The sequence below is a fragment of the Lingula anatina genome, chromosome 10, assembly GCF_051362555.1.
Source record: "Lingula anatina isolate TDL-2025a chromosome 10, LinAna3.0, whole genome shotgun sequence".
NCBI lineage: Eukaryota > Metazoa > Brachiopoda > Lingulata > Lingulida > Lingulidae > Lingula > Lingula anatina.
In genome coordinates this window covers 13,002,002-13,019,820 of record NC_141776.1, presented here as the reverse complement: position 1 = coordinate 13,019,820, position 17,819 = coordinate 13,002,002, and the positions used below count along the sequence as shown (strand labels likewise).

General features: G+C 33.1%; 3 protein-coding genes across 5 annotated transcripts in view; 1 reads left to right on the top strand and 2 right to left on the bottom strand.

Moving 5' to 3' along the window:
• Positions 1-3,106: 3,106 nt before the first annotated feature.
• On the bottom strand, positions 3,107-6,382 carry LOC106178407 (mannose-P-dolichol utilization defect 1 protein). Its single transcript, XM_013561559.2, has 5 exons — positions 6,262-6,382; positions 5,633-5,698; positions 5,077-5,209; positions 4,473-4,677; positions 3,107-3,880 (listed from the first exon to the last, which is right to left on the bottom strand). Exons 1-5 carry the CDS (start codon positions 6,353-6,355, stop codon positions 3,653-3,655), a joined length of 726 nt encoding a protein of 241 aa, XP_013417013.2. The 5' UTR covers positions 6,356-6,382; the 3' UTR covers positions 3,107-3,652.
• Positions 6,383-6,875: 493 nt separating this feature from the next.
• LOC106178420 (basic immunoglobulin-like variable motif-containing protein) overlaps positions 6,876-17,819 on the bottom strand; it is a 38,713-nt gene continuing 27,769 nt past the window's right edge. The window contains exons 1-9 of one of the 3 annotated variants that reach the window (XM_013561572.3): positions 11,544-11,600; positions 10,721-10,895; positions 10,378-10,551; positions 9,990-10,140; positions 9,640-9,735; positions 9,377-9,484; positions 8,746-8,973; positions 8,226-8,309; positions 6,876-8,034 (exon numbers count right to left, since the gene is read on the bottom strand). In XM_013561572.3, coding sequence (XP_013417026.2) covers positions 7,704-8,034; positions 8,226-8,309; positions 8,746-8,973; positions 9,377-9,484; positions 9,640-9,735; positions 9,990-10,140; positions 10,378-10,551; positions 10,721-10,862 — 1,314 coding nt within the window. In that variant the 5' untranslated portion in view covers positions 10,863-10,895; positions 11,544-11,600 and the 3' untranslated portion in view covers positions 6,876-7,703. Of the gene's footprint in view, positions 8,035-8,225; positions 8,310-8,745; positions 8,974-9,376; positions 9,485-9,639; positions 9,736-9,989; positions 10,141-10,377; positions 10,552-10,720; positions 10,896-11,491; positions 11,516-11,543; positions 11,601-17,819 lie in introns of those variants that run through there. The other 2 variants (XM_086997369.1, XM_086997370.1) reach the window with 2 other exon arrangements.
• On the top strand, positions 11,618-17,638 carry LOC106178954 (cyclin N-terminal domain-containing protein 1-like). The gene is made up of 8 exons (XM_086997372.1): positions 11,618-11,755; positions 12,232-12,412; positions 13,880-13,983; positions 14,666-14,837; positions 15,401-15,566; positions 15,916-16,060; positions 16,316-16,412; positions 17,022-17,638. Exons 1-8 carry the CDS (start codon positions 11,742-11,744, stop codon positions 17,112-17,114), a joined length of 972 nt encoding a protein of 323 aa, XP_086853498.1. The 5' UTR covers positions 11,618-11,741; the 3' UTR covers positions 17,115-17,638.

Below are 17,819 nucleotides of genomic sequence, written 5' to 3'. Positions count from 1 at the left end.
ATACGAGCTTCTGTGGATCAATGATGAAATCGATGGACGAAATATTTTTGAAATATAGTTTGTGACCTAATGATACTCTGTAACTGGTGACTTTTTATTGTTCTTATCTTTAAAATCAGATCGAAACAATTTGTTCAAAGTTTGTTTTTCCAAGATGATCAGTTGTACCAAAAAAACAGCATATTTTTGTTTTATTGTTTGTCTACTTGACTTTATATACTTGTGAGTTGCATTGTCCCCTTTAAAACCTACATAAAAGTATTTCACTCTTTTCCCTTTCCTTTATCAAAATAAACACAAGCTACAGATCTGATGCCCAACAAGTACCGCCCGAGGAAACCAAGAATGATCCCTAGCTTACAGTATCAATTCCTCATGGTATAAATGAATTCGAACTGCAACTTGAGTCATTTACCATATTTGTGCCATTTACCGCTGAAGCCGTCGGCAAACGTCAAAACGTTTTGCATGGTTGGGCATGCATGTTTTGTGATGAAAGTAGTATGGTTATAACTGTTTGTGTCAGAAGCAATAACATAAAGTAATATTGAGTGATTTTTTAAAGAATTACAGTGCTTACCTTTACACGCACCTTGTTTTCGAGAGAATTGGATTTAAAATTCCGGGTGTGTTTTCCACTAGATATATATACAAGTAGAGCATATACTAATAAATTATTATAGTTTTTCAAGAAATAAGTGCATTTTTCTACTTATTCGAACGTCTTCTAGTATTAAATTCAAATTAATTATGCGAACTGAATAATGCTAAACCTAAATTAGCATTATTTTTTCTATTCTAACTTAATCCACTTACTAGTATCTGCTGTTATCTTCACTCTAGAATCTTGCAGAAGCTTCTAATTGCTCTAACATAAGAAATGTTAATGAAAATATATCGATAAAGATAAAAAACGAGCAGAATCAATACAGGCGGGGAGAACTATGACGTCACTGTGAATAATTATAACCCATGATTATCATGAATACTATGTTATCGTTTCATGCAACCACTAAAGTAGACAATGAATGGGCGGACTTTTGTGCCGAAATCACCAAGAACGTTGAATAAACAGGTTTAATTAAAAAAAGTATTTTCGAGTTATTTTTTCCTGACGTCACTGTGGGTCTTCTGAAAGTTCATGTACTAGAAAGAGGCATGCCTACTGGATAAAGCTTTCTATAGGTTTACACACGGCCTAAAGTTCACCTCAGGTATGAAAACGTGTGCACAATTGCAAGAATTGATTGAGAACCATAGTGATGAATGACCCAAGGAGTCAGGGGTGGATCCAGGATTATTTGAAGGGGGTCCGCGGATACAAAGCCACCCCCAACCCCCTTGGCTTGGGTTTCAGGGCCCGGCAAAGAGCCCCTATATTTTTTTGGTATTTTACAGGGCGAACGGTGCAGTTTGGTATGGTTTAAAACTATGAATCAGCTAGTCAAAATTCTTGGTATGATTTTTACCATTTTTACCTTGGTATGATTTTTACTTGGTATGATTTTTTTTCAGATATCGAAGGGGGGTCAGGACCCCCCTGACACATCCCTCAATCCACACTGATAATTACAGAGTTGCCGATCTTTTCGGCTCCACAGTATGAATGGTTGCCTACTTTAATTGCTACTAACCATCAATACACGACAACAATGTGTCGCAGATCAAATTCTTGTACCTATTTGTCTTGATATTGATTGTGCTGTGCAACTTTTTCTAGGTTCGATATACCCCCAATATAGTGTACAACATAAGGTGTTAGGTTTTACTGTAGAAAATTTATACTTCATTTATAAGCATTGAAAGTTGACCTGCCTAGTAAGCTGTAGAGACTTACCATTTAAGAGAGGTTTTAAGATGGTACACATGATCCTCTGCGTGCATTACGAAAAAGTTATTACCGTTCACATACGTGTCTTATTTGACCTTATCTAGTGCAATTCAAATACATGTAAATGGAAGATGTACGCGGTAAAGCAATAAACATACATGGAAAACTTACAACAGGCTTTGAAAGGGGTATAGCGGCCACGTTCACGATTTCATTACATTATAAACCTAAATTGGCATACACAAAAGTCGCGGAAAGTTGTACCTTCGGTAAGTTTTTCCCTCCACCGCCAACACCCTAAAATATTTTGTGCTGAGAGAAAGCACGTCTTGATCGATCATTTTATTTTCGCACAATACAGTTTTTGCAATTCAAAAGAAGCAGCAATGCTTTTTAAATCTTGTGCCTCGTTCCAGGGTCACAGAGGGAATTTTTCACTATATATTCACAGGCTCTTTGGCTAATTACCTCCGCCAAGGAGGTTATGTTTTCACCCCTGTTTGTTTGTTTGTCTGTCTGTCGTCAACATAACTCAAAAAGTTATGGACCGATTTTGATGAAATTTTCAGGAACTGTCAGAAGTGGGCCAAGGAACAGATGATTTGATTTTGGTGGTGATTCGGATCAACAATCAATCAATAATCAATTAATAATCAAAAATCAAAAAACTAAATCATTATAAAATGAAAATTTAGGGTGAAACGGCATTGGATGGAGACTTTGCTGTCTTGGCGGAGGTCTGCGCATCTCGGAGTGCTTTTCTAGTTCTGTACATTTTTTTGCCCTTTTCCCACAGCTCAGGCTCCGCGTTGCTACAGCTGCGCTTACTTCACAATCAGCACATCTCAGAAAGTCACATCTACCGCATTATATGGTTTAACATTGGCCTGCATAATTTCAAGAGTCAACCTTGAATATCTATGCGCGCTTCCAGCAAATTCTTTTACATTTTTCAAAGAAAAGCAACTTATTTTTAACAGGGTCCCTGATTGACCTAAGAAACTCAGGCAGAAATACCGATATTGTTTACAGTTCTGTACGAGGGAGATTGTAATGTTATTTCCATGTAAAACATTTCTATTCCTAAAAAATCACTACTAAAACAGATAAAGAAAACGTTCGTTTTTTTTTTTAATTTTATTTTTGATTTATTTTATTTAATTTATTTATTTATTTATTATTATTATTTTTTTTATTTTTATTTATTTATTTATTTATTTTTTGTAAATTTGCAATTGCCACCGATTCTTATTACATAAACAACAAATTTCAATATAATAGTAACAAATCGATTTTTATTGATTGTAGCTTTATCAACAGCTGCCAGATCTAGTTGTTTTTGATAAAAATACTCATTCATGGGTTTTTACAACACAGTTCAAGTCTGGCTGTATATGTAGATAACTGAAATGGGCTACCTGTTTTTCACCCCCCCCCCCCCCCCTCCATCAAACCCCTATTCACTTTCTAAATATTTATGTTCTGTCACAGAAACTAGTCTATAAATTAACATTATAAAGTGTTCAGCATTATTCATTATGATATCCAGCATGTAAATCATAATTCCACCATTAAAAAAAAATACCGAGTCTTGGAATGATTCCTTTAATCTCTTGAATGTAAAAGTGTTAGTCACTTTCTTGGTCAAGAACATCGTTAAAATGCTCTTTACCACACTTCAAATTCTCTAAAACTGATCCTGTGACCCATCAAACCATCTCCCTCTTATTAAATTAAACCCCAAGTTCACACAATGTATTTCTCTGCATTTACATATTTACAAAAAGAACAATTATCTCTTTAAAGTAAATGCCCTAATTTTTACTCCTTCTTGGGTTTCTTTTCAGCATTCCAGTAGAGTACTATCTGCATGGCTAAAATGCCGTTACATATTGTGGAGACCACAAAAGTCAAGATAACAATGTTGTCCCCTGTCTCCTGTATGGATGTGAATATTCTGGCCACAGATCCCAGAAACAGTAGGTATATTGTGATGGCTGACAGCTGCCCTGTGCTTTGGTTCTTGAAGTTCTCCAAGGCCTGGATCATCTGTGGATAAAAAAAACCATTCAGTATCTTTTGATAACATTAACTGGCACAGAGGCAAACTGGGACAAATTAAAACACTAAGGTAAGAATTCAGGAAAAATATTCAACTTATTTTTGGTACCATCATCTGAAGCAAAGTCATCCAATTTAAGACACTGCTCAGTCTTTGTGTGCTTTAAACCAGGTTTTCAAAATTCTATTAGTTAATTTTGGGGTATAAATCTAGCTACTAACCAACATCATCCCAATTTTAAGGAAAAGAAATCATCCCACAGTGTCTTGGTATGGTCTAGCACAATTTACAGGACTCGTTCCTTATGGTATCACAACTAGCAAAACATTTCTTTAGCAACACATGCTGCAATCAGTCTCTTATTTTTGTATATACATTTTTGTAAATAAATTAAAAGTTTAAAATGTTAATCTTGAGAAAATGAAATACTGGAATAAGTGAAATGCATGGAACATGGGGTGCTGTAACTGATAGTTACTTGCAACCAGTACAAGTTTCTATTTACTGTCAAAATTTCTTTAAGATAAAGTACAAGTATCACTTTATGTCATGCTGTGAATAATGTGAAGTAATACAGACCTTGCTCAAAGCCACAATAGGCATATTACTGGCCTGGAGTGCCCACAGCAGTGACAGCGGTGCCGCCGGAGACATCAGGAACCCTACTATACCAGAGACAATGAGGAAGAAGCCGAGGGCGCCACCTGTGTTGCCACTGAAGTGCAAGACAAGACACCCCACCAGTAGGGTCTGTATCATCATGAAGATGCCTTCTCCGTAAGCACTGAAAAGACAAATGGTGGATTATTTAGAGGGTTCATTTTTGAACAAAAATAATCTTAACAGCTTTGAAAGATAGTGAGGGAAAGACCCATTTTCAGTCTCCAGTTCTTTTAACAACTAAAAAATGGACCCATAATAACATATTTTAACACTGCTCATCCCTAACTTGGCCAAGAAAGGAGTGTTCCAAATTCATATTTTGTACGTCTACACATCTTGTAAACCTGTAAATCTTTCCCAAATCAGACCTTGAAGCATCATTAAATTTCACAAATAAAAAAATGTCAAAGTTTCCTTTTGAAATGTATAGGAAGACATTGCAGTCTACATAACTGGCTAATCATTTGCAACTAAATCATATATCCCTTTAATCCAAACGTTATCACTGGCCCCCACTCACCTGAATGGAAATTTGTTTGCATATCCGTAAGCAGCAGAGGCTATCACAGCTGTGAGCTCTAACACAGTACTGGGCATGCTAATACCCTCTCCACTCCTGGCTGAGATGATTTTGACAATCTGAGGAACTTTCACTGAAATAATTATCAAGTGAATAAAAAGTATGTGACATTACACTATATTATATGCCATTGGGCCATGAGCTACTGTCCAACTTGAATTTTGGATGGATAATTTTGTTCAGATTGATCTTTAAATAATTCTATGGAGCCTACGCAGCATGCCTCAGAAAGAAACTGAATTTCAAAATCCTAGCTTCAAATTCTGTACTTCATGTTCCAGTACTTCAACTCAAAATAGTGGAAATATTGTTACCATTTCATTATTTCTAGCAAGACGAAAAGAAGGAAAAGTATAGCAATTCAGAGATGGGCCATGTTTCGTTATATGTAATGTTCAAATATGGTAAATGAGTTTTGCTTATAGCTTTTGTAAAGTGGACATGAGAATTCTAAAATTAAATCTGTTTAGATAAGAGGCAGTCTAAGTATGCATACCTAATACTGAGCCAAGGATAATCCCATATCCTAGACACTTGCTGATGACAATCTTCAAACATGGTACTGTAAATAGAAAAAAATCAAAAATACATGAACTATTGACAAAGAAAACATAATTAAGTACCTACAAGTTGATAATGATGAAATGCATTTCTTCAATCCAAATCATAATTTCACTGGCAGATTAATTGGATTGAATGGCTAATCATCCATTTATAACATTAGTTGTGACTGTATGGATACGTTTTTATAACATCACATGAAACTTCAACTGAAGTAAAAGCTAGCAATTTCCACCCCTAAGGCTAAGGCTAAGAGTTAGCCTGGCCTGTGTAAAGATAATATATGGTATTATCGTATAGCATACCAAATTTTATGCCACTGCTTACAATGGATGCACTGGAGTTCATTTACTGATATCTCATTGTTGAAATGCTTGAAATTACAAATGCCTCTGCTACAATGAAGGCAACAGATTCTAAAGGAATTGAAAATGGGGCGGAGGGGGGTCCACACTGTATGACAAAACTGGTAAAGATCCATATTTCAAGCCGGTACCTTGATATCTTAAAACTGAAAAATATAACCCATATTCTTAATCAAATGAGAGCAACACTAGCACTTACCGTCAAAGAAGTCAAAATCTACGAAAAATTTGTCAAAACAAGGTTGTGGGACCAAAAGTTGGACCCAACCGGCGAGCAACTGTGCAAAAGCCATGTTGACGACGCGCGACCTTGACCTTTTGGATCTTAACTCTTTAATCCCATAACGAAAATTACCCTCATCATATTGTGTTGCTTTACACATAAATCACAATTTTAACTGATGATATTGATTTAATTTTATTCTTTACTATAAAAATATTTAATTATATGCCAAATATGGATTTAGGTTTGAGGCTATAATTCAGACTGTCTGCTTCAGGTTGAGGTTGACGCTGCAACGTGCAACTCCAACACTAAAGGCTTACTAGCTATTACCATTTTTTAAAACTGAATACCCACGTTTATTAATCGTTCTACTCCCTTTTTCCATTTTGAAAAAAAAATAAATGTATATATATTTACATTTTTTCTGTAGAGACTAATGAAAAATTGAGAAAAGTTTTAATTTTAATTAGAATTCTAATTGTATCAGTATTTTTAAATTTTTATAAGTTTAGGTTTCATTTATTTATTTATATTTATTAATTTGTTTATTATTATTATTACTATGAAAAACTGACAAAGTGTGCTTTGCAGACACAAAAAAAAAAATGTTTTATTTATCTATAGGTAAGTACATTCTGATTCTAATGCTAAAATGTACTTGGTGATTTTTCACAAATTTTATTAGCATAATAATATTTATTAAAATATAGTTATAGTGTTAAAAAGTTCAAACACTGAATGTATATTAACAGAACTTTCATTAACATTCGTAAGATATAATCTTTTAACTAAAAGTCAATAACTTAATTAGCTTATTAATTTCAATAATTTACAAACAAAATATATTTCTGTATAAGAATACACTACTATATGTATCAAGATATATATATATATATTTACATGTAAGTTGATGTAACAATACAAATGCATGATTTATTCAAAGTTCCCTGTTAAGTTGGACGGAAAGTTTTTCAACTTAAAAAAGTTGACACAATTTGAACCAAAATTTTTTTCAAATAAATAATTATAAAATTTTAAACAAATGTTGCACAATGTGCAAATTTGTACAAACATACAATAAAACAAAGGAAAAAATCTTTGCTGTGTTAAAGTCTTTTACGATATATATGAAGTAAATAGAAACACAATTTTTTGAGAGCGATGCAATAAATTATATAAAAATGCCTGTGCATCTATGAGAGCCTAATTGCAACAACTATTATTCTGTTTTAAAAATCTTTGCTACTGTGCATTCCACATGCATTTGATCAATCAAATTTTTTATTCTAAACTCTGCGTAACAGTCAAGAGTAAAGTTCTCTGATATTGGTTTTACTAAATCACACACACACACACACACACACACACACACACACACACACTCCCAACTCTGTTTTCTAATACCAAGCATTTTTCTAATCACTGGAGTCCTCAGATTCTGACATACACTCAGATTCAGAATTAGACGAAGGCACTTCCTCGCTCTCAATAACTTTTATCACCCGCTTATTACATAAAACAGATTGTGAAACTGGCTCAGTCCATTTGTTCTCTCCCCCAGCCCCAACTTCCAAGGAATCTCTGACGTCTTTAACGCCTTTGTAGTGGCTTCGTTGAAACGCCATGATGCAGTGGAGGTTTCCGCCAACCTTCTTGGTGTTCCTCTTCATCATTCCCTTCTCCAGACGCCTGATGTCCATGTAGTCTGGGTTTTGGCAGTTCAGGTCTGTTGAGACATCTTCCCATCTGAAAAGTCAGGATTTAACTTTGAAGGTGATTAAACAGCTCACGACGTGTAGCACATAAGAAGTTATTTAAAAAAAAAAAGAAATTTTGACAGAAAAAAAAAGATGATTGTAACTTTGAGTGCATAACCCAACTGATGAAATTCTTGGCTAAAATGATCCCCTCATATATAAACATTCAGTGAAACTCACTTTTTACAGTGCATTCCTGGGTGTTTTCTACTCGGGTCTCCAATCAGAATCCATGTTTCTACTTCTTCTTGGGATAAGGGACACCTATCAAAATTTAACAAAACTCAACTTCAGTCACAAAATGTCAACAAAATTTGTAATTTAAACACACACACACACACACACACACACCTGTTTTGAATTTGAAATTTGTAATTTTTAATTAACTTTTAAAATGGAGATAGAGACTGCTAGTAATAACACGTGAAGGTAAAAAGAAACTTTAAAAACTTGAATTATAGGTAATTAAAGATCACAACTTCCTGAACAGTTTTGGACAGAACTTACCTGTTTCGTCAAATTTGATGAAAATTACCTAAAATACTTTTTTTTATTATATACAAGGTTAAACATTTATTGCAAGCCTTTAATCTCACTCGTCACTACAAAAATGAACCAATATTGGCAACTTTGTTACATACTGTTATAGTGTATACACTCTACATGACAATAGAACACTGACACCACCCAAATCCCCTACCTGTAGGCATCAGAGGCTAACAGTGGAACATCCTCGTACCCAATGGGACAGAAATAATGGTTCTGGCAGTGATATATGAAACAAGTTTCGTCCCCAGCAAGACCAGCTTTTAAAGACTTCAAGGCACTTTCAGAGGAAACCCCATAGGTTTTGTTGAGCCCATTGGGTTTGTATAGGTAGTATGTTCTTCCTCTGACTTTGAAATGGTCATTTATTTGTCTAAACCACCTGCAACGATGCACATAAACATTGACAATTATATCTGTAATACAGTGCAATAAACTTTAATTATGAAGTTTTCTATTAAGTATCAAAATTATATTTCAAAATTTACAAAAGCACGTAAATATTTCTAACATTAACTCCTTTTAAAGACTTGTCATTTTCAACTCATCAACATTCAGTGTCTGACATGGGCCTTACTAGCACTTGCAAATAACCTTTTTTTAATTTCTTTTAAATTTATGCAACTTCTGGATGTCTCTAATTTTATTTTAAAAAAATTATACCCAATTTCAAAAAGACTTGCCCTATATTATTTTCTCTTTCTTTAGACAAAATCAAAAAGTGTTCCCAAAGCTCAAAATCTAGTGGACACCCAATTAGTGCATCTGGGAGTGAGGCAACGTACCTCATGAGTGTAGCATTGCCAGTGAACGGTCCAAATCGTATGGCAGAGAAGTCTGGGCCGTGGAACCCCAGGATGACTAGAGCCTCTTCCTGGGTGATAGGACGGAGACTGAAAATGAAAATTACCCATTATTATTAATTTTTTGTACATTATTTTTTTATTTCTGCAAATATCATTTAAGTATTTGCAACAAACATGGAAATTGATAAGAACAAAATTAATTAATTAACTAAACAATTTGATTCTTGTATAAAACAGCTTACTTTCCAACTCCCAGCTTGCTAAACAGGTAGTTCCAACAGGAGACCACAGAAGACAGGCCACACGATGTCTTGTACTGGGGTCGACTCATACAGTACCTGATATAATAGACAAGTACTGCACAAAATGAAAATTTGTAATAGATACACCATGAGACAGTGAGGCATTTGTAATTTATTCACAAATACAGGAAAGGCAAAATACACAAGATACACGATAACCACTATCTTTTTTACTCTATCATGGAGTAAATTACTCTCCAATTCATAAGGCATTTTGCTCATATTACACCTTCCAGTCTAATATCCAATGATATGTTCCAAACCCACAAATGCTGTACCTTTACACTCACCATCTTTTCAGATCTAGGACTTTTCTCTGAGCCATCAATTCACTTGTGGCCTGGTTGGAGGGGGGTGTGTAAGGAATGCCCTTGTTGATCAACTTTGCCTGGGCTATCTTACTAAGGTGCTTCTTGGTTGGGGCAGACTCATTTGTTTGTGCTGAAAAAAGCAACAGCCTTTTTATGAAAAACAGGTAAGTTTGCCTTAACTAACTTGTCAAATCAGAAAATAATAACTTGAAATACTATGCAAATAGGATGAAAACTAAACACTAAGGACACCTGAAAAATCTGAACTTAAAATAAAAGGAATGCATATTTATGAGGTACCTTAAAAATACAAAAGGAGAGACCAATTCCAAACTATCAATTAGATACAGTCATTTTTATATCTCACCATCCTGAGCTTTCTTTTTCTTCTTTTTTCCTTTTGTATTCTGTGTGGCTGGTTTGTTGAAATCAGAGGTATCAATGTCCCATACCAGGCCTTCATTAGGGCATTTACGTTCTAGCTGCTTAGCTGCCTGAGTATTATTTGGTTGATCTAAAGAAGAAATGCCTTCCACAGGCTCTAAACGAAAGATATAAAACATTTTATTATCTTCATGTGTTTATGGAGCCAGTAAATGTTAGTTTCATTTAAATGACATTATTCTATTATCAATTTGATCATTTTTTTCTATTATTTTCATTATGTTTGGGCCACCATTTCTTGGGACTTATATTCAAATAAATGTTACCTAAATACACATCATCAGGAGCCACGTCTTCCCTCTCCTCCTCATCCTCTGTGTTACTAGGACTGGTGTCCACTAGATCTGCTGGACTGGCTTCTGGTGCATAGCCAAGGTAGTCACGCACAGATGATGTCACATTTCCCATTTTATTTCATGAAGTTACATCATTCAAAGAAATCTGCAGTAAAAAAAAAAAACGAAATTAGTAAGCATTTTATTTCTGAGAAACCTACCTTAATAATTATGTCCATAATAAACATAAAAGAACTGTGATATTAGCTTCACTCAGTCCACCGAAAAAAAAGGGGGGTTCCATTCCCCATGAATAGAATGCCCGTTACAAAAAGTTGCTGGGTGCAGGCTTACAGTATGTCATATTGACAAGTACACCAGACCCTCATTTACATAATGGTGTAACTGTATCTAAGTAATGCCGTAATGGCATGATCCCCCTCCTTGAAGATAGGAAAAATACAAAATGCAGTGTTGCAATAATAGTCCTTCGGCATTTCTAAAATGTGAACTGGCTAAATGAAACGAATATGTAGCATGAAATGTACTAGATACACCGTTACTGAGCGTATTTGTCGACAAACTTCCTTCGATTCAAACATCCTAGCAGTAGTACTGTAATAAATATATTAGTACTAGTAAGTTGTTTAGAAAAATGATACTAGCTCTTTGCTTAATTGCAAAAGTAACGGGGTTTTACAGACATCAAAACTAAGTAAGACAAAAAATCCATGATATTAAAAAAGTATTTTAGTACCTGACCTTTGAAACAATAAAAGAACGACATGTAGGTGATATACAAAACGTACAATACCTTCGAAATTCAAATTTACCCCTTTCAAACCAAAACAGGAAGTGTTCCTGACTACGCATGCGTATATCGAATTAGGTCAAGGTGAACAGCTGATTTTTGTTTGGAAATTCGGTTTCTGCCTTATTTTTAATTTAATTTATTTTTCTATCCTTAATAACTAGATGGCATTTATTAAGTGACAGAATGATATAACAACAAATGATACTTTCCAGGTAATGACACGGGTGAAATTCAGATATTCTATGTTTTTTCAGCATCATTTCCTTTTTAATCTGAGTGTCGTCTGCTAGCTGAAGCAAAGAACTTGAAAAGCTCGAAGTGAAGCTTTAAATTACTAAATAGCTACAAGAAAAGTTATTGATCTTTCGCTTTTTCAGTCAACTCGGCTTTAATTTATTTTTCTTCAATTTGACCAGCATGGTTTATGCTTATAAATGTTCAAGAAGAAACTGAACGCAAATTAGTATAAAGAAAACTTTGAAAAATAAATAAATAAACAAATAAAAAAGCAATTGAATAGACCAATAAGCAATTTAATTTAATTGATTAAAAATTAAACAGAATGAGTCTATATTGGTAGGTCAATGGTTTAGTAAATTTTAATTAAAATTAAATGATTAGTTTTTTTTATACTTACCAGTGCAGTCAGATTATTGTTTGAAAAACAAAATGCATTTATTCTTTTCAGCATGACAAGCAAAAATGCAAAAAACACCACGAAAAGAAAACATGATGGAATATTTGGAACACCTCCTGAGCCTGTCTTCAATGTTTCTCCCTCAGCTATGACCCCTGAGATGTTAGACGACTGGCTACAAATCCTTGTGAGCCAGAATGAGCAGAGAATGTTGAAAGCTAATGTGGCTCATGTATGTTGGATATGAGTGTATTTCAGCTCGTGTGGGATATTAAATTTCAGAGGTCCTAAGTTTAATTGTTCTGGTACACTATATATATTTGTGCAGAAATTTATCACTTTAGCATTGTGTATCAATTACAGCTACAATTAACAGTTTCAACCAAATTTCTTTAAAAACAATATTTGTTGAAGTACCGGGGTACTAGTGTATTTGGGTATGTATAAAAATTGAGGAGCTTTAAAGTTTTATTTTTCACTTTGTTATATATTTTGTGCCAATAAAGTTTTATTCTAATAATTCTTTTTTCTTTTTTTTTTTTCAAATGAAAGTAAATAATAATAAAAAGTAATAATAATGATGATAATAATAATAATCTTTGTAGTAAAGCCTTGAATATATGCAGTGTTGCAGACTTCAGTAGAATTAGATCATGAGCATATTTTTGTTCCTGCTGTGTGTATAAAAATAAAAATAAAAATTGGTTTCAGTTACGTAGGTAGCTTAATTGGTGAAAAAAAGTCGATGGAATTTTGAGTCGGTGAAAGTTGATGCAGTAAAGCCTTTTGCTCCATAGGATGTGTGACCTGTTGTTTTTCCAATTTTACCATCAGCACCTAAATTGTACCCTTAATTATCATCAATTAGAAAGGCCCAGCACTACATGTACCACTTCGGAAATTGAGAGTGAAACTCCATTAAATCAAGATCCAGAGTGATTACTGCAGTACAAAGTTATGTACAGCAAGTGTTAAAAGCCCGCACCTCTCATCATGAAATTGCAACCTTATCATTTATTTATTGAGAACAACATCTGATAATTAGGCAGCCAAGGCTAAAAGCTATGAACTCTTCAACTAAGTACACTCAGAGGATTATATTGCACTGTCCTTTTGATACAGTATGGGTTTACTCAGAAAGCTTTAACCCGCTCAGATATTTTAAAGGCATCTGATGCATTTTAGACTTTGTTATCAAAATACAAAAATTCATTTTTCTGGAAATTTTAGCAATTTTCTGTATATACTTTTCCCCAAAGTATTTTATGTATAATTATACTGGTACATTGAACATGTACAGTATGTACCATAACTAGGACGTTCACAGAATTACAATTTAGAAGTTAATTTTTGAATTCAGTTTCAAATTTTCATCACTTGTCACAAAAAAAAAAGTTAAATTTCCTCAAAAAAAAAAAGATTTTAAAGATTGTAATTTTCTCCACAGATTTGGATTTGGCATATCTGCAGTTGGTGATAAAAGATTTTTTTACTTTTATATACATACAGATATAAAACGCAAGCATTTAATTGAATATCACTACCATTAGAATTTACTATATGTACTAGTAGCTGTAATTTGAAAAAATAACACATAAATGCTAGTAAGTAATTTCACCTCTTTGGTACAGACAAGTCCATGTACTAGATAATAATCACTCAAGTGCTGTGAATATTGAATGAATTCTTTACATTTCAGGGATATTTTAAGAGTGGAGATGCTGTTCAGTTTGTGTTTTTAACTTGTGATCATTTCAAGTTGGTAGATGAGGCAAAATATATTGCAGTGGAGCTATTTGACAGGTACATGTAGGAAAAAAAAATACTATGCTGAGTATCATTGATGATTTTAACTGTGCTTATATAATTAACTTGAATTTTTATGCATTTTTTCTTTGTAATGAGATGACTTTCAGATTATGTTTACAATTACTGGTGTACATGTCACATTCAAGTTATTTAATGATTATTAATCACTGTGCAAAATATTTTGATCTGAAAAAAAATAGAGAAAACATCTTCTGCCCATGAATGCTTCCGTGGGATTATTGTAACATCTCTGTAACTTCCTGAAGTAAACTCTAGTATGTTGTAGGTATATTTAAAGATTTATAAAAAACAAAACATATATAACATATTTCAAACAAGCCATAATGCATTTTTCTGATTTAGTTTTTGTGATCAACTTGAAGTCCAAACTTTGACCGCATTCAGATAAACCCATCATGCTAACTGGATCTAATCAACTCTGTGGGATATTGTTGCTGAAGTGTATATGTTATCAGCTTAATTGTCTGGCATGTTTCCTTGAGAGAAAGAGCTAAGAGCCCATAATAGTTAATTATACCCCCTTGCTAGTTTAGATTACATTAACTGCACTAAAGCGAGAACCCCCACAGAGTTGGATCGATCCAGCTAGTATGATTGGTTTATCTAAACTCTCCCTCAATCCATTAACTTAAAATATAAAATTGTTCTGCCATAGTTTTATGGTCAGACACATTACAGACCTGTGGTGTGAGGTCAAAGAGATGAAGATCAGTAAAGAAGAGAAGAAGAAAAGGTGGAAGGAGATCAGGGTTGGGGTGGAGAGACAGATGGTATTAAGGGTGGTCAGCTGTTGTCAACTGGCCAGCAAGCTGACCTCTCACTACAAGGTGAGCTCTTTGTGTTGAGATTATTGTTATTATTGATATATTTTTGTTTTTTAATTTTTAATATTTAATTTTTAATATTATATTTTGTTTCTTTATCAAATTATATTTCATCCCAATTACTATTATTATTATTATTAGTAGTAGTAGTAGTAGTATTCCATTTTTACATATGAATTTATTCATATGCTGAAAATTATGAAATTGAAAATATTCTCATAAAAATAATTAAAAACTTTGATGAAATTTCAAACTCTGTGAAGTCCAGTGTAGACAAAGAAAAAATACAATATATTTGCAACAGTCAAAAAAATGTTTGTAACAAACTCTTGCCGAGAAATGCCATATTCTTATATTCTTCCAGTTGCACTTGTTGCACAATTTTTTTTTTTTTTTGCTCATTTTAGTATTAGGCGATAGAACATCAAACATCCTGCTCCATTTTGTTTTATACAAATTGTAAAAGTATATTTCTGTTTTAATTTTTTGAGTAAAGAAGAATACTTTAATGAACTCAAAGTTCAATTATTATGTTGATAATTTACTTGCAATTCATACATTTTCAGATCATAAGCCCCCGGCGAGTTAAAAAGTTCCTCCAAGAATTTGTAAACCAACGGTACAGCGCAGATAGCATTATGCAGTCAGAACTTAGGATTTTGAAGGCGCTTGAGTACAAAGTGATGATCAGTTCTCCGCTTTTGTATGTGGAGACATTGCTGGAAGTATTAGGTCTGTATATATAAAAATAGCCAATACATTTATTTATTTATTTATTTATTTATTTATTTATTTATTTATTTGTTTATTGGTATTTTTGTCAATCTCTTGTACATTTTCTACATGATATTATTAAGAATGTACTACCATTTTGGTTGAACATTTTTGTTAATACACCAGTAATTGATATTATACAGTAGATGGAGGAAAAGAAGCTTAATTTATTGTAAAAAAAAAAACCAACTGAGCTTGAAGTGATAATTGAATATGTTCAAGACCTATAAAGAAAGCGCTTTATTGCTTGTTTCAGTGAATCACTTCATTTATTATCAATTGATTTTCATTGATATTTGATTGGCAGGGCACACAGAGCCAGACCTGAGTGTGAAGGTTTACCACGGAGTCAGCCTGAAAGTGATGGACCTGGTTTACATCCAGAGGAGAGAGATATATGATCTCCTCTTCCTGACTGCTCTGGAACAAGACACCATTTCAGAAACTGACAGGTGCATGAAAATATGCCAGTCTATCGCTTAAATATATAGATGTTTTTGATACAGGTTCAAAATAAATTACCTGTGTTTTAACAAAACTTGTTTAATCAGTTACAATTATTATTATATGTTAAATAATACTTATAAGAATTTACTGCATAGTAATTTTGACAAAATTTTTGATTAACATTTTAAAAAATCAAGTGAAAAATTATGACTGAATTTAAATCTAGACTCAGTGTAGCTTTGTTATACCTTGTATTGTAGGAACAAGTGTATTTCATTAGAGTATGACATGTTTCTGCTCTCATCATCTGTGATATCAGCTGCTTCCTATGTTGTGGATCAGACCAATACAGACAAGGTGACTATTATTATTATTATTATTCATTGTACCAGGTATATCATTTTATTTTTGTTTTGTTATTAGTTTTATTTTTGTGAAAAGTTAACACATCTATTAGTCAAAAGTAAAATGTGGCAAATTGCACATAAGTTTCTATGATGTGATAGGTGCATATTTATCAATTTTTGATAGTCACTTAACAAATTTCCACAGGTGCATATTTATCAACTTCAATGTCCAATGGTATAATCTCTGTAGGTTTTTGTCACATTTAAATCTGTCATATATGTAGAAATGCTTTCTGGACACATTGTTTCTATTAGTCAAAAATTACGCCCAACTTCATAAATATGTATTAAAAATAACAGTAGTTTCTTTTTTTAATATGATTATCATTTAATACAAACTGAAAGTGATTAAATTTGCACACCGTAAACTTGAAATGGGTTTGGTTCATTTGCTGTCAATATTCAAATGTTATTTAATGTGAAGAAATATCGATTGATCAGTGGCTTGTTTGGTTGGATGCTTTAAATATTGATTGACTTTTCAGAAAGGCATTAATAATGGATAGCTCAGCTCATCACGTTTCAATTGTTTTTAATATTTTTTCTTGTTCTTTGTCAGGTCATTGATCATTTGAGTCAGATCACCAAGATCCCAACCAGTGATATTCTGGACTTTGCAACTGTGATAGTACAACATATATTGCAAATTTAAAACAAGATTATTGAGTCAGTGTGTGCACTGTTTATTTATTCATTTATTTACTTTTGGGCAGGTAACTTGAAATGTACATTTTCTTTTATTCTTTTTTACAAATGTTTATTTCCTCCCTTTTTATTAAATATGTATCTGCTGAAAATCTATTGATTTACATGAATTATTATTATTATTTCATTATTTTATTAGTAACTTGTCAGTGATAAGCAGGCTATAAAGTGCTTGTTGAATTTACAATTTTACAAATGTTAATATTCTTTTCTGTGTTTAATATTTATGGCATTGTCATTAAATCTCATCTACTGAGTTTTGAAGAGTACATGATTCTTTTTATTACCAGAGTAATATAGTCATTGAAATGTGTTTCTATATTTACCAGTGATAGTTATATTAGAGACAGTACTACTCTATGTTTACATTATATATAAAAGTGTTAAGCGATATTTAATCAAATACACTTTTAGGGAAGATGTGTATGATAATCATATAAATATGTGGAAAATAAATATTAATTAGCTTCATCACGGCAGTGTGTTGCAAGAGTTTTACTTAAATTTCATGTTTTAATTTCAATGAAGTTGTCTGTTGTCGTTATGAAGAATGAGCATTGAAAATTGGACGGATCGCCTGCCGTTTATTAAATCCTCGAGAGACCGACTCTCAATCTGGACATACACGTAGGCGTCTAACAGACGCCATGTC